The sequence below is a fragment of the Nanorana parkeri genome, unplaced genomic scaffold, assembly GCF_000935625.1.
Source record: "Nanorana parkeri isolate BGI_ZX_2015 unplaced genomic scaffold, ASM93562v1 scaffold56, whole genome shotgun sequence".
NCBI classification, from domain to species: domain Eukaryota; kingdom Metazoa; phylum Chordata; class Amphibia; order Anura; family Dicroglossidae; genus Nanorana; species Nanorana parkeri.
This window is the reverse complement of record NW_017306324.1, coordinates 2,595,805-2,609,189: the sequence shown is the minus strand read 5'-3', so window position 1 is coordinate 2,609,189 and position 13,385 is coordinate 2,595,805. Positions and strand designations below refer to the sequence as shown.

Below are 13,385 nucleotides of genomic sequence, written 5' to 3'. Positions count from 1 at the left end.
TACAGGCTGGCAGTTCAGAGTTGCCTTTTAGTGTCATAGATGGGGGCTCTTAACCACTAAGCCATCACTTCTGCAGCTTGGCAGTTTGAAGAAATAATAAAATAAGTCGGGTATGTTCTGGATGATCGGAAGGGAATTAGTTTGCTCGGCCAATGTTTATACAAGCTGGCGTGAATATCACAAAATACAGCAACCTGATGAGGTCCTGATGTCTCATTGCACAGCAACAGCATCAATTTTCAAAAAGGCTTCACCTTGTATCATTAAAATGCAGCCCTTGAGTTTCAATCCAGTGATTTTGCCTAGACTGAGATGTCATCAGTCTGCTGCAGGGGGGTGACTTTGCCTAGGCTGAGAAGTCATCAGTCTGCTGCAGGCAGGAGGAAGCATTTCATCAGTCTCCCCTCCCCCAGTGATCAGACTGGTGCCATCCTTCTGGAGAGAAAAGCAGCCATTGTCAGGGGGAGCACTGTGAGAGGTAATACATACCGTATTTGCCGGCGTATAAGACGACTCGGCGTATAGGACGACCCCCTACTTTTTGTGTTAAAATATAAGTTTTGGGCTATATTCGTCGTATAAGACGAGTATAGCCCAAAATAATGTTTAAATACACCCACTAACATCCACACTCGGGATTACAGTCTCTTACCTTGTCCACGGTCCCCGCTGTGTCCTCCGTCTTTCCGCTGAGTCAATCACGGCAGGCTTTGTATTAATGAATACAGGCTTTGCATTCATTAATACAAAGCCTGCCGTGATTGGCTCAGCGGTATACTGTATGTAGCCGAAATTTGATGTACGTCAATAAATAGACGTAATCGATTTATTATTGGAGTGCCGGTGTCTATTTCTTTTATGGATTACAGTAAGACGCACATTACAGTATTGTTTTATGTTAAAAAATCTGAGGGTTTAATGTCACTTTAAGGTCTCCAAACCCGTCTTATACGCCGGCAAATATGGTACCTGGTAGTGTTACATTGACACATAATAATGTATCTACATATCATACAAAATAAATCTGATGCTGGATCCATGTGATCCAGGATAAAGCTAAAAGGCTTGGGTCATGCACCTTCAAAAATAAGTCAGAAAGGTCTCGTCTGTACCTCTAACAAGGTGCTTGTAAAGGGTATTGAAGGTAAAAAAGATATTAAATATGGCCGCTTACTATGACCGCTGACTTATTTTTAAAGATGCAGGCTGCATGACCACCCTCCTCGTCCTGGGTACACGGCTCAGTGGAATGAGTCGGCTGGTTGGGAGTTCTGACCTCACTCATCCCAGGTAAATAAGAGATAAGTTATGGGTGACGGCCCCTTTAAAACACACTTGTTCTCATAGAGCCCCATTATATTCAGTGCTGCAATACCAGACTTAGCCACCTGGTGGCGCTGCTGGTAATTGATGTAATTGTTCTGGTAGAAGGCTGATCTATACTGTGAGATGACTGACCCATCCGTGTCACCGTACAGAGGGGTCACGCCAAGACAAGTCATGTCTCGTGTTCCTGGGAATCCCCTTTAAGTAATTAAAAGGCCAGTCCCCCCCTAAATTATTTTCCCGTTTGGGGCAGAGGCTTTCAGACGGAATCACCCAATTTGCGTAGTGACGCTCGCTGACACTTGCATTTTGGTGCGTTCCATAAACCTCAATGGAAAACGTCTCAAGCAAAAATGCAATCCAGGGCCTGATCTTGGCATCGTGGCACGCCGGTGCGTCAAGGTGCCATCTCTGTCATGGTTGTCCACAATCCATGGACTAACAATGCACCAAAATGTCCAAAAAAACAGATGTGCGCAATATTCGTCAACGCGTCACAACACACGGCAGTGCATTACAATGTTGATGATGTTGGACTACAACACCCATCGTGTCCTTAAAGCGCAACACCACCCGAGTGCGACGGCGGTTTACAATCAGACATCTGGTAGACTCCTCTCCGCCGGGAACATTTGGCTTCCAGCCTGGAAAGTGACGGCCGGCCGTCTGGGAGTTGAACCTGCTGGGTGGGATAATCTAATAAGAGAGAGAGAGTGAGCATTTAGTGAGGTGTGATCCCCCCAGGCTGCCGTACAGATAGCGAGCCATCAGTCAGAGAAAGGCCCCGGGGAGTTCAAGTCAGGCTGATTATTCCCATATAGGATGTAGAACATCTCCCACCATCCATCCCATCATTCACTGTGGGTGAAACCTCCTATTCTCCTTCCATCAGCATGTGTCTTGTTAACACATAAGCTCCTTTATGTCACTTTGCTCTCTCCTCCTTCCATCATCATGTTCCTTGTTAACACATAAGCTACCTTATGTCACTTTGCTCTCTCCTCCTATCAACATGGGCCTTGTTAACACATATGCTCCTTTATGTCACTTTGCTTTTTCCGCCTGTCCGCACAATCACCAATTAGCACTGCAGCACAACTGTTTGGCTCCTTGAACTGCTCCCCCCTCCCCATTCTGAGCTCTGCTATATAGGAGCTGCCACCAAGTCAAATTCAGGTTCTTGCATGGCAAAGAATCCATTTAATGATGTGTGTGATCACAGAGCTGCCTTCACTTGTGTCTTGTATATGTGCCCGGAGCTTCAGCTGTGTGTGTTCTATGGGAGGAGCTCAGCCAGGAATAGACGCCTGCTCCTCATGCGGAGTCCTGCCTAGAATTCATGTCTTCCAGGCCTTTGGTTTTCCTCCAGAATCGTCTCGTCTTTCATCTTCTATAATCTGAAATATTAATCACATTCCTGCCACACATCGTCCAATGGGGAGAGTCCGGGAAGGATCGGAGGTCCCCTCTGGGATCTGATGTCTTCCAATGGGGAGAGTCCGGGAGGGAAGGATCGGAGGTCCCCTTCGGGATCTGACATCATCCAATAGGGAGTGTCCGGGAGGGAAGGATCGGAGGTCCCCTCCAGGATATGATGTCTTCCAATGGGGAGAGTCCGGGAGGGAAGGATCGGAGGTCCCCTCTGGGATCTGATGTCTTCCAATGGGGAGAGTCCGGGAGGGAAGGATCGGAGGTCCCCTCCGGGATCTGACATCATCCAATAGGGAGTGTCCGGGAGGGAAGGATCGGAGGTCCCCTCCAGGATCTGATGTCTTCCAATGGGGAGAGTCCGGGAGGGAAGGATCGGAGGTCCCCTCTAGGATCTGATGTCTTCCAATGGGGAGAGTCCAGGAGGGAAGGATCGGAGGTCCCCTACGGGATCTGACATCATCCAATAGGGAGTGTCCGGGAGGGAAGGATCGGAGGTCCCCTCTGGGATCTGATGTCTTCCAATGGGGAGACTCCGGGAGGGAAGGATCGGAGGTCCCCTCCGGGATCTGAGGTCTTCCAATAGGGAGTGTCCCGGAGGGAAGGATCAGAGGTCCCCTCCGGGATCTGACATCATCCAATAGGGAGTGTCCGGGAGGGAAGGATCAGAGGTCCCCTCCGGGATCTGATGTCTTCCTATGGGGAGAGTCTGGGAGGGAAGGATTGGAGGTCCCCTCCGGAATCTGATGTCTTCCAATGGGGAATGTCCGGGAGGGAAGGAACGGAGGTCCCCTCCGGAATCTGATGTCTTCCAATGGGGAGAGTCCGGGAGAGAAGGAACGGAGGTCCCCTCTGGGATCTGGTGCTACCTGTATCTGCTGCTGGCGCCTCGATCCCAGAAATGAGTCACATTACCTTAAAGTAGAATGAAATCCTCCAACTTGTTTTCTATAATGAAACCAATAGATACAAATGTACAGTACATTGTACAGCAAAGTGTTCCTTTATGTTTTTGGCCAAACACTTACAGTCATTAGGTTTCTGAACGGCTCCAACTCTCTCAGCTCGGCTTCCCTGAACTTCCTGTCCAGTACAAGATCACAAGGGACAGATCTACTAGATTGAAAGAGGGGGGAGCAGGAGAATGGGTTTTTTCTTGCTACGTCTGTCTCTGCCTCCTGCTGTAATAAAGACCGATCACTGCTGCTCTCTCTCCTCGTGCAGGGTGACTGGTCTTGTCTCCGCCCCCTCCTGTATTAAAGACCAGTCACTGCTGCTCTCTCTCCTTATGCTGGGTGACTGGTCTTGTCTCCGCCCCCTCCTGTAATAAAGACCAGTCACTGCTGCTCTCTCTCCTTATGCTGGGTGACTGGTCTTGTCTCCGCCCCCTCCTGTAATAAAGACCAGTCACTGCTGCTCTCTCTTCTTATGCTGGGTGACTGGTCTTGTCTCCGCCCCCTCCTGTAATAAAGACCGCTCACTGCTGCTCTCTCTCTCCTTGTGCAGGGTGACTGGTCTTGTCTCCGCCCCCCTCTTGTAAAGCTTTAAAATGAGTAGAAAAATAAACCGCGTCACATGATGACATCAGATCCAAAATAGAAATACTTTTGGCCGTATTATAAATACAGATCGGGGAATAAGATTCAGTATGGTGATGTCAGTTCAGCTCTATGGTGGCCCGGTCATCCCCCGCACATCTCCGGTTGTATATATGCAGTATACAATGCTTATTTACACTTCTAATGTGTTATTGTTACCATAGACCAAACCAGGGCCTCCCATAGTGAACGCTGCTTAGTGGGCCTGTCCCATGGGGCGTCCCTGGAAAGGGTTAAGGGAGAGGAGGGGGTGCCCGGCCACCATATGAACCAGCTGCAGCGATAGAGCCCGCCGTCTGTAATTAGAAAGCATTGGGAAGGTTTAATGTACATCCAGAGCCCTCCGCCCTCAACTGGAAGACAACGAGGGTCGGCACAGGCCGTAGGCTTCAATCTCAGAGTGATTTCCGGACATATGACAACAATACACATGTGCTATGTACGTTCCCATAGAGGAGAAGGAGCAGGGAAGGGATCTAGTACAATGCTAATGATGTCAGTTAACGCTGAACGGGCTCAAAAATGTTCCTTTAAATATATTCTTCAATAGCCACCGAGGATATAAATCTACTGTGTGAGGACCCAATGTCTTTACAAACCCAGATAATACCTTGTAAAAGTGGCAGTGACATCATCACTCTGCTGTACATAGACTGTGCAGAGAGCAGAGCTGTGGGAGGGACCCAACAGGCCCCACCCACTACAGAAATCTACAGGAGGGGGTGGAGACGAGTTCTGTCACCCTGCACGAGGAGAGAGAGAGCAGTGAGCAGTCTTTATTACAGGAGGGGGCGGAGACAAGACCAGTCACCCTGCACAAGGAGAGAGAGCAGCAGTGAGCGGTCTTTATTACAGGAGGGGGCAGAGACAAGACCAGTCACCCTGCACGAGGAGACAGAGCAGCAGTGAGCGGTCTTTATTACAGGAAGCTCCAAGTCTCACACTGGATTACTGCACAGATCAGGAAGAAATACACAAAGCTCACCAAGATTGAAGGAACAAGTCACATGACTTGTATAAGGACAATAAGATTCTGCCACCAGTAAAACTCTGGACTCTCTTCCTAAGCATGAAAATGATGGACCACGGGTGCACAAGGTGTGTCGTCACGGCCAATTATAATCTCCTCCAGGGAGCACGTGACAGGGTGACAACAGAAGAGAGCAAATAGGAGATGTTGACAGAACATTGTCACCCAATAACAGGAAGTGCCTAATCTGATTGGCACGCAGGTACGGACGAGGGCCCATGGACTGCAATAGCGGCATCGTCTTCCAAACACCACATGCTGCATAAAATTTGCTGCGCCTGGGAATCAGAGCACTGCAGCCGCAGCGTGCGTACAGACATGTTAGGCTTTCGGTGGGCGGTGAGGATGATAAAAACGAGGATCAGTCGCCTGTTTTTGCCGCATGTGTAAATGAAGCCGAAGGGCTCCGGGCGCCATACGCAGAGGCAATACGAATGCGGTTTGCTTTCAAGTGTGTTTGAGTTGCTTTGTTGGTCTTGTGGTGCACGAGGAATTGCTTCAAGCTTCTGAGCTGCTCTTCATTCCACATTGACTTGTATGAGGAGGTAAAGGTTCAGATGCAAACCCATAACCCTGAACACCCTGCTGCTGAACATCAAACATCATGTGTGAGGGTTGTCAGCAGGGCCGGATTTCCCACAAGGCCAACCAAGGCCCGGCCTCGGTGCAGCATGGAGTAGCGGGGCAGCAGGGGTGTGGAATTCCTATCTCCTGATGCCCGGGACATGTGGTGCCGGGCGTCGGGTGGGTCTTGTCAGAGACCCTTCTTGCTGATCCCCTCAATCCCAAGCTTTGCATAAAACTAATTGGCGCAATTCCATCACCTGCCATTGCTCTCTCTGTCATCACTCCTGCACAGCTGTCCCCGACCAGGACCGCGCTCCAGGAGAGATCAGACACAGGCGGCGCTGGTTGCGCACGTTTTGAATTTGGGACACTAAGTTCATGTGACAGCGCCCACGTAAGATCAAAGGTAAAACAACTTTGCAAAGCCAGCGGCCCTTAAATCCTTTAGGAATGCGGCATAATCCGCTGGGCAGGGCCGGTGCGACGGGTGCCCCATGCATGCGGACGAGGCGGCAGTGTCAGGAAAACAGCTGGAGATCAAGAGCCCAGGAAGGGGGTGGCAGGGCAAAGGGTGCCCTCTGACTTTCTTTCTTGATATGGGGGCTCCTGACATCACCAAAGAGCTAAACATAATATTCAGAGAATGTAATGCTACAGAAAGCTGCCAGAGACTGTAGACATGCTGCATGAGATGGTCAGAGACTGCAGACATGCAACAGGGGATGGTCAGAGACTATGGGCATACTGCATTAGATGATCAGAGACGATGGGCATGCTGCATTAGATGGTCAGAGACGATGGGTTTGGATTGCTGTATGAGCTCCATATCCGGGCAGGAAGCCATGCTCTGCTCCCTCCGGGAGAATTTATGTATTACAGGTTGAAAATTGCAGGTTGCCTGGCTGTATCTAAAACTCTGGCTAAAAGCCTTTTTCTGAAGCTTTGGGTAGAGTTTGGAAGCCTTAATACCCCCATCACATTTTTATTGCCCACTGGGTGAGTTCAACTGATGAGTTGAATTCACCCTCCCTTGCAGTCTTGGTGGTCATTGTCCCTGAGACAGGGGGAGGTAAGAAGATCCAAAGTTTAACAGATGTGACCAGAACAGAAATAAGGGACAAACCTTCTTTTGAGGACACTTGCCCCAGTGACCGCTGCAAAAGTTGGGATTTCGTTTCACTTCCTGTTGTCGTAATGGCTACAGCGGGTGGGAGGACCTGGGAATTCAGCACAAAGATCTCACCAATAGCGTTCCCAAGAGATGAAAGAAGCTGTCTCGGGGGTTGTGCTCTCCAACATCTACTAATATTGGTGGACTGATCCTTTCATACTACGGATGGTTCCATGTATAGGTTTTGAAGTACCACTGTGGGATCATTCATGGAATTCTCCTAGAGATGTGACTCTGAATACATTCGATGTAGAAGGATCAGTGTGTTGGGAATGGGGGAGCGGGATTGTGGTCACTCTTGCATTGAATTTACCTCCCAGAAGCAGCACTACGTCATTGTAATCATTGTATAGTTTGTGTTGTTTCTGTTCTCATAATATTTACCTCTTCCAATAGCTCATGCATAACACAATTTACTGAAAGTTGCTGAGATTTCGTCTGTTAGCCAGTAGAAGCCAAAGTCTGCTGTTCACCCTCATTAAAGCTGAATGCCACGCAGATATAAAAGACAGAAATGAATAGTTCCCTTCCCTGATGACAGCTGAACTGGAAATTGAGCTGAATTAGAGAATGTTTCCAGTTCAGTTTTGTTGTCCTAGATTGTTCACTTCTCCTCCCTTCTCCAAACTCTTCACCCTTTTGTGAATCACCCAGCTGGTCTTACCTGATTTGAGCTGTTTGCTTGGAGTTCCGCTTTAATTCATCTCGTCTTCCCTGTTTTTTTACACTATATATTGGCTCCAGGACTCTAAAATATTAAAGGCAGACAACTGGTATTTTTAAAAGAAGGCCAGCGATGACATCCCCCTATACTTTGCTCATGCAGAGTCATTTTAAAAACCACCAAAAAACTCAATTTCACCTTCCCAATTGATTCCCAATGCATGGAAAAATGTCACCAACAGATTTTTACCCAAAATTCCCATCACAGTTTAGCAGCCTTATCCTCCTTGGGTCTGGGGAGACAGTCTTATAGTATATAAAGTTTATTTCAAAGGTGAGGTGAATGGACTTTCTGAGAGAAATACAATTCTAATGTTTTCAATCAAAAGAACTGATTCTCTTCCTAAAGTGCTTCTTAAAACCTCCATTGTGCTTTCTATTCTTCATTCTAATCTTTTTTTATTGTTTCAGGATGGATGAAAATTACAATCTCCTTCCTCACGGAGTCAACTTTCAAGACCCCATTTTCACCAACACACCAGAAAACAATCGAATCTTTGCCAGTATCTTTCAGTTTTCCAACTGTGCGACTGGGACGGATCCTCAGATCTTCTCTCCAGACTGGGAGGCTCAGGAGGACAGTAGGGTGAGCAGAGGACAAACATCTGCTGTTTCATGTTATCTCATCCTTATCTGTGTCCTCCTCGCTCACTGTTCATTTCTCCTTTGAGGTTTTCAGGTTATTCCATCTTTTTCTAATGATGTTTCCTGGCTCACTTGTCTATTTTGTGGCCTCTGTGTTCGTCAACTTGTTCCAGTTTGTGAATGTGATCTTCAAATTTTTAAAATATTGAAAGGAAATAGCACATTACAGTATGAGAACATAAAAGGACAAAATGGTTTCTGTGGGCAATTCTTTAGAATAGGTGATAGGTTAGGTGTAAACCTAAGACTATGAGATAATTGATATGTTAAGTGTAACTTAGTGTGTAAGACTAGGAATTGATAAATGTAGACTTAAGACTAAGATAATTAATATGTTTTGTGTACGCCTAAGACAGGAATATAATCCATAAACTAAAATGATAATTGGTAAGTCAGATCTAAAACTAGAAGATAACTGATAAATTAGGTGTAGACCTGAGACTAGGAGATAGTTGATCAGTTGAGTGTAGACCAAAGACTAGGAGATAGTTGAACATTTGGGTGTAGACCTAACACTAGGAAATAGTTGATCAGTTGAGTGTAGACCTAAGACTAGGAAATAAATGATGAGTTGGTTGTAGACCTAACACTAGGAGATAGTTGATGAGTTGGGTGTAGACCTGAGACTAGGAGATAGTTGAACATTTGGGTGTAGACCTAACACTAGGAAATAGTTGATCAGTTGAGTGTAGACCTAAGACTAGGAAATAAATGATGAGTTGGGTGTAGACCTAACACTAGGAGATAGTTGATGAGTTGGGTGTAGACCTGAGACTAGGAGATAGTTGATCAGCTGAGTGTGTAGACCTAAGACTAGAAGATAGTTGATCAGTTGTGTGTATACCTAAGACTAGGAAATAGTTGATCGGTTGTGTGTATACCTAAGACTAGGAGAAAGTTGATCAGTTGTGTGTATACCTAAGACTAGGATAGAGTTGATCAGTTGAGTGTGTAGACCTAAGACTAGGGGATAGTTGAGTGTACACCTGAGAAGACAATAGGATGTTTTGGAAAATATGTACATACTGTATTGTCAGAATCTACATGTCTAGGCAGAGACCTCCCTCCTTCCCTTCTGAAGATCCAGTTTGCTGTGGCTTTTTTTCAAAGAAACAATAAAGATTGACCATGAATCTATAGCTCCCTTGTTTGACGATTCCCCAAAGAATAATTGGTTGGGTATTCATTTGATCTAAATAGGTCAGAGCCATAATAATGATTGCCAATTCTAAATGGTCATACAATATATTCTTTAGAGCTGGCCATGTATTGCTTGATGTGTTCAGTCAAGGCAGCTGATTGATGCTTTGCAGCAAGTGGGCCATGGAGGTGAATGGGAGGGTAACTCTTAGGCAATAACAAGACCACGCAGTATCAAAATTCTTTATTATCACACACAAATAATTTCCAGCATGGTTTGCGCTCTCTGTGATTACTTAGAGATTGTTCTCTCTTCTCCACAATAAAAGGGATGATCTTTTCAGTGCACAAAAGTTGCATATTTACATTTTTCAATATGGATTAAGCGTCATGGTGGGTCCTAGTTTCAATAAACCTGAACAGATTCCTCACAGTATGTAACTTCCCAATGAGGAGGTTGCCTTTCACGCTATGATGACACCTTGTCACACCATGATGCAGGATCTCATTGGGACAGAAGTGGGGGCAAATTCACTCATTCAATGGAAACAAAGTAAAATAAAGAAAACACACAGACCAAGGCTCTAACCTGCTGTTTTATGAACATTGCATCTCCCATCTTCCAGCTTGAGAACATTGTCCGACGTTAAAATGTATTTGTTGAGACAGGAAATCTGCCATGTCCATCAAAAACAGTTCCTCCTTTAAATATGGCCAATACTAGCTGATCTCTCACAATGACTGATCCTTCTGGGCGACTCCATCTTTACTTTTGTTCCTTTTTTGCAGTTGCTGTGTGATTCAGTTCAAAGGGCTTTGCTGGAAGAAGAGGAGCGTTCAAAGACCTTATCCCAGAAAGTCCGTTTCTTAGAGAAAGCCAATGCCCACCTTCGAGAGAAGGTAAAAAACCTAAAGAGAGCCCTTCGTCAGGCCACTGTGGACAGTAAAAAGGAAGTCCTCTCCAAACACCTCATGGACAAAGACAAAGCCATCAGTGAAGAGGAACCGAAACCATCCAGCCACAAGAAGGTCATAGCTAAGTCAACCAAGAAGGCAACGGGCAACAAGCTGGATTAGGCCATGGTCTCTGCCGTGTAATATCTTCTGGAGCAATAACGCACTAAAAAGGTACCAGATACTGAGGACTAAATGGACAGAAAATGGTGCTGCAAGGTCATCCTATAAAGATAGTTATCATCAGTATTAACATATGTTACATTCTCTTACTGAAATAGAAAACTACCACAATATTAGTTTTACTTCCTGTTCTTTGTCTTCCTGCGTTATGTTGTTCCATAACCACTCACTGTATTTTCAAGAAAAAGTGCACCAGCTGCCCTGTAACACCAGAGACTTGGCTTCCCATGGCGAACGATGTTCATGGCACAAAATAACACAGACCACTAAACATAAATTACGAGTTAACCCGTGTTAAATATTTTTTATTATGTGTGGAGAAATGTGTAAAGGTTCTGGAAACTTATCGAAACTACATATATAGCACAATGGAGGTGTATTAGTGTGAACAATCATTTCTGGCACTCCGATTTTCCTTCCCAGGTAAAAGTAGAGATGATAGAGCATGCCCACCTCAAAGATGGCTGTGAAGACATTCTGGAAGTATTGTTAAAGAGTAATCATTGGTGGGCTTCACCCCCAGCTTGTTTACCAAGACATAGTGGCCATGCTTTCTTCATTGTATGGGAAGAATGAGCAGAGAGAAGAGCAAAATACTCTTCTGCCAGGATGAAGAGCAACTGGCAGCCAGAAGACAGCTAACATTCACCCAGTAGAAATGTCCTGGGGATATCGCTGCATCTGACTTCCTATCCGGCTAGCTCATAGACGAGTATCTGTAACTTTTACAGAGAACACAGGCATGGTAATAATTTAAATCCCCACTCTGGTTATTAAAGGTCTTCCATCTCACTTCCCATGGACAGCAGTGTGCTGTTATTCACTTATATTTTATCCCTGTCAACATGAAATTCCACAGTATTGGACTATTGAACTATCTCCTGCCTCAACTAGGTGCTGAAAACAGACTTTCCGGTCTGCTAGAAGAGGAGGATGCTGACAATTGGCAAAGTATTCAGTTGTTTTCCAAGTAGTTATTGGAAACAGAAACCTTTACATCAGCTGCCTCAATGTGATTGGATAATTGACACATGATTGAATATTATTCACCGCATTTATTGTGTGAAGATTCTCAACGCCCTTAGTAAAGAGCCTTTGTTTGTGGACAGCACATCCTGAGAAATGTATTTTCCTGCTCATGTGATTGGTTAAAGTGACACTAACCTCAGGAGTTAAATCTTAGAAACACATTCAAGTACCTTAACTATTAACAACAATATATCTTATTTGTGTATCACTCGGCTGTAGATCCTCCAATCATCTCTGAGGCCCAGTTCACACCAGCTCCGGTGCGTTTCCAGCATGATTCGCTGCTGCAACGCACTGGAGCGCATCCTGTCCGGCATTATTTTTTTCGAATCGTGCTGAACACACCGAAGCTGGTGTAAACCGGCCCTTAATTGGTGCTGACACTGTCCTTCCTTCTGGAGGGGGGCTACTTTTGTTCCCCATGGTCCCTGTGTGTGTGCTGTAAAGTAGTCACCGCTCCCAGCTTGCTCCTGTGATGGACTACAATCTCAATACAAATTATTAACTGAAACGTGAGCTTGTAGTCCATCCCAGGAGCGAGCTTGGAGCGGTGACTACTTTACAAGATGCACAGGGACCATGGAGGAACAAAAGTAGTCACCCTCCAGAAGGAAGGACAGTGTCAGCACCAATTAAGGGCCGGTTTACACTAGCTTCCAATTCAGAGACGATTTGAGGATCTACAGCCGAGTGATACACAAATAAGATACATTGTTGGCAATAGTTAAGGTACTTGAATGTATTCTTAAGATTGAACTCCTGAGTTTCGTGTCACTTTAATTGGTTTCCCCCCCACAATATCTTAATAAAAGACTATACATGATCATGTGACAGTAGCTGGCAGACCCTCCCACTCAGCACTCGGGAAGGAGGATGGGACCCTTGAGTTGGTATGCGCAGTGCAGGTATGGGTAAGAATCTGCAATTCATTTTAGTACAATGCATGCAAAGTATAAAGCCAACTCCTAGAGAACTGTTCTCCTCAACAAGAGTTGAGGTTTCACTTGAAGATAACTTTGTTTTTTTGTTTTAGATTGTTCAGTCTTTTGGCATCAACAACGCTCAATGTCTGCTTTACATTTGTGATAGAATGTGCAGCAGCGAATAATAAAAGTTTTGGAAAAATGAATCCTTATTTCAGATCTATCCCATCAGCGCCCTGTTATACACAGTTACATATATGCTGAAAATTCTGTATTTCCCTTCACAGCTATTACCTTTTGTATCGCTTGCCCTTCCCTTTTAGATTGTAAGCTATGTATATAATAATGAATGATGAGCTTGGTCTTGGTGTTAACCTAGTTCCCCTGAATTTGCCCAAGGCCGCTCAAAACTATGACCGACTCGCTCCCTCCTGGCCCAATCAATGGTGGCAATTTCATTCCCCACAGCAATAAAGAGGCGGGGAACGCCCCCTGCAACCGCTGCCATTGATTGGGACGGGAGGAGAGATGTTGATCACAGTTTGGGAGAATGAGGCTTGCACCAAGCCCAAGCTCATCACTAATAATATTAAAAGAGAACTATGGGGTAAGTGTTTTTCCCCATAGTTCTCTTGAGGGTCACGGGAGGACACAAACTAGCTCCTCCC

General features: G+C 45.6%; 1 protein-coding gene across 1 annotated transcript in view; it reads left to right on the top strand.

The window, feature by feature from the left end:
• LOC108804392 (coiled-coil domain-containing protein 3-like) overlaps positions 1-10,791 on the top strand; it is a 15,720-nt gene extending 4,929 nt beyond the window's left edge. The window contains exons 2-3 of the mRNA XM_018576106.1: positions 8,255-8,429; positions 10,418-10,791. Of these exons, the coding sequence (XP_018431608.1) occupies positions 8,255-8,429; positions 10,418-10,705 (463 nt within the window). The 3' untranslated portion in view covers positions 10,706-10,791. The remainder of the gene's footprint in view (positions 1-8,254; positions 8,430-10,417) is intronic.
• The last annotated feature ends 2,594 nt before the right edge of the window (positions 10,792-13,385 follow it).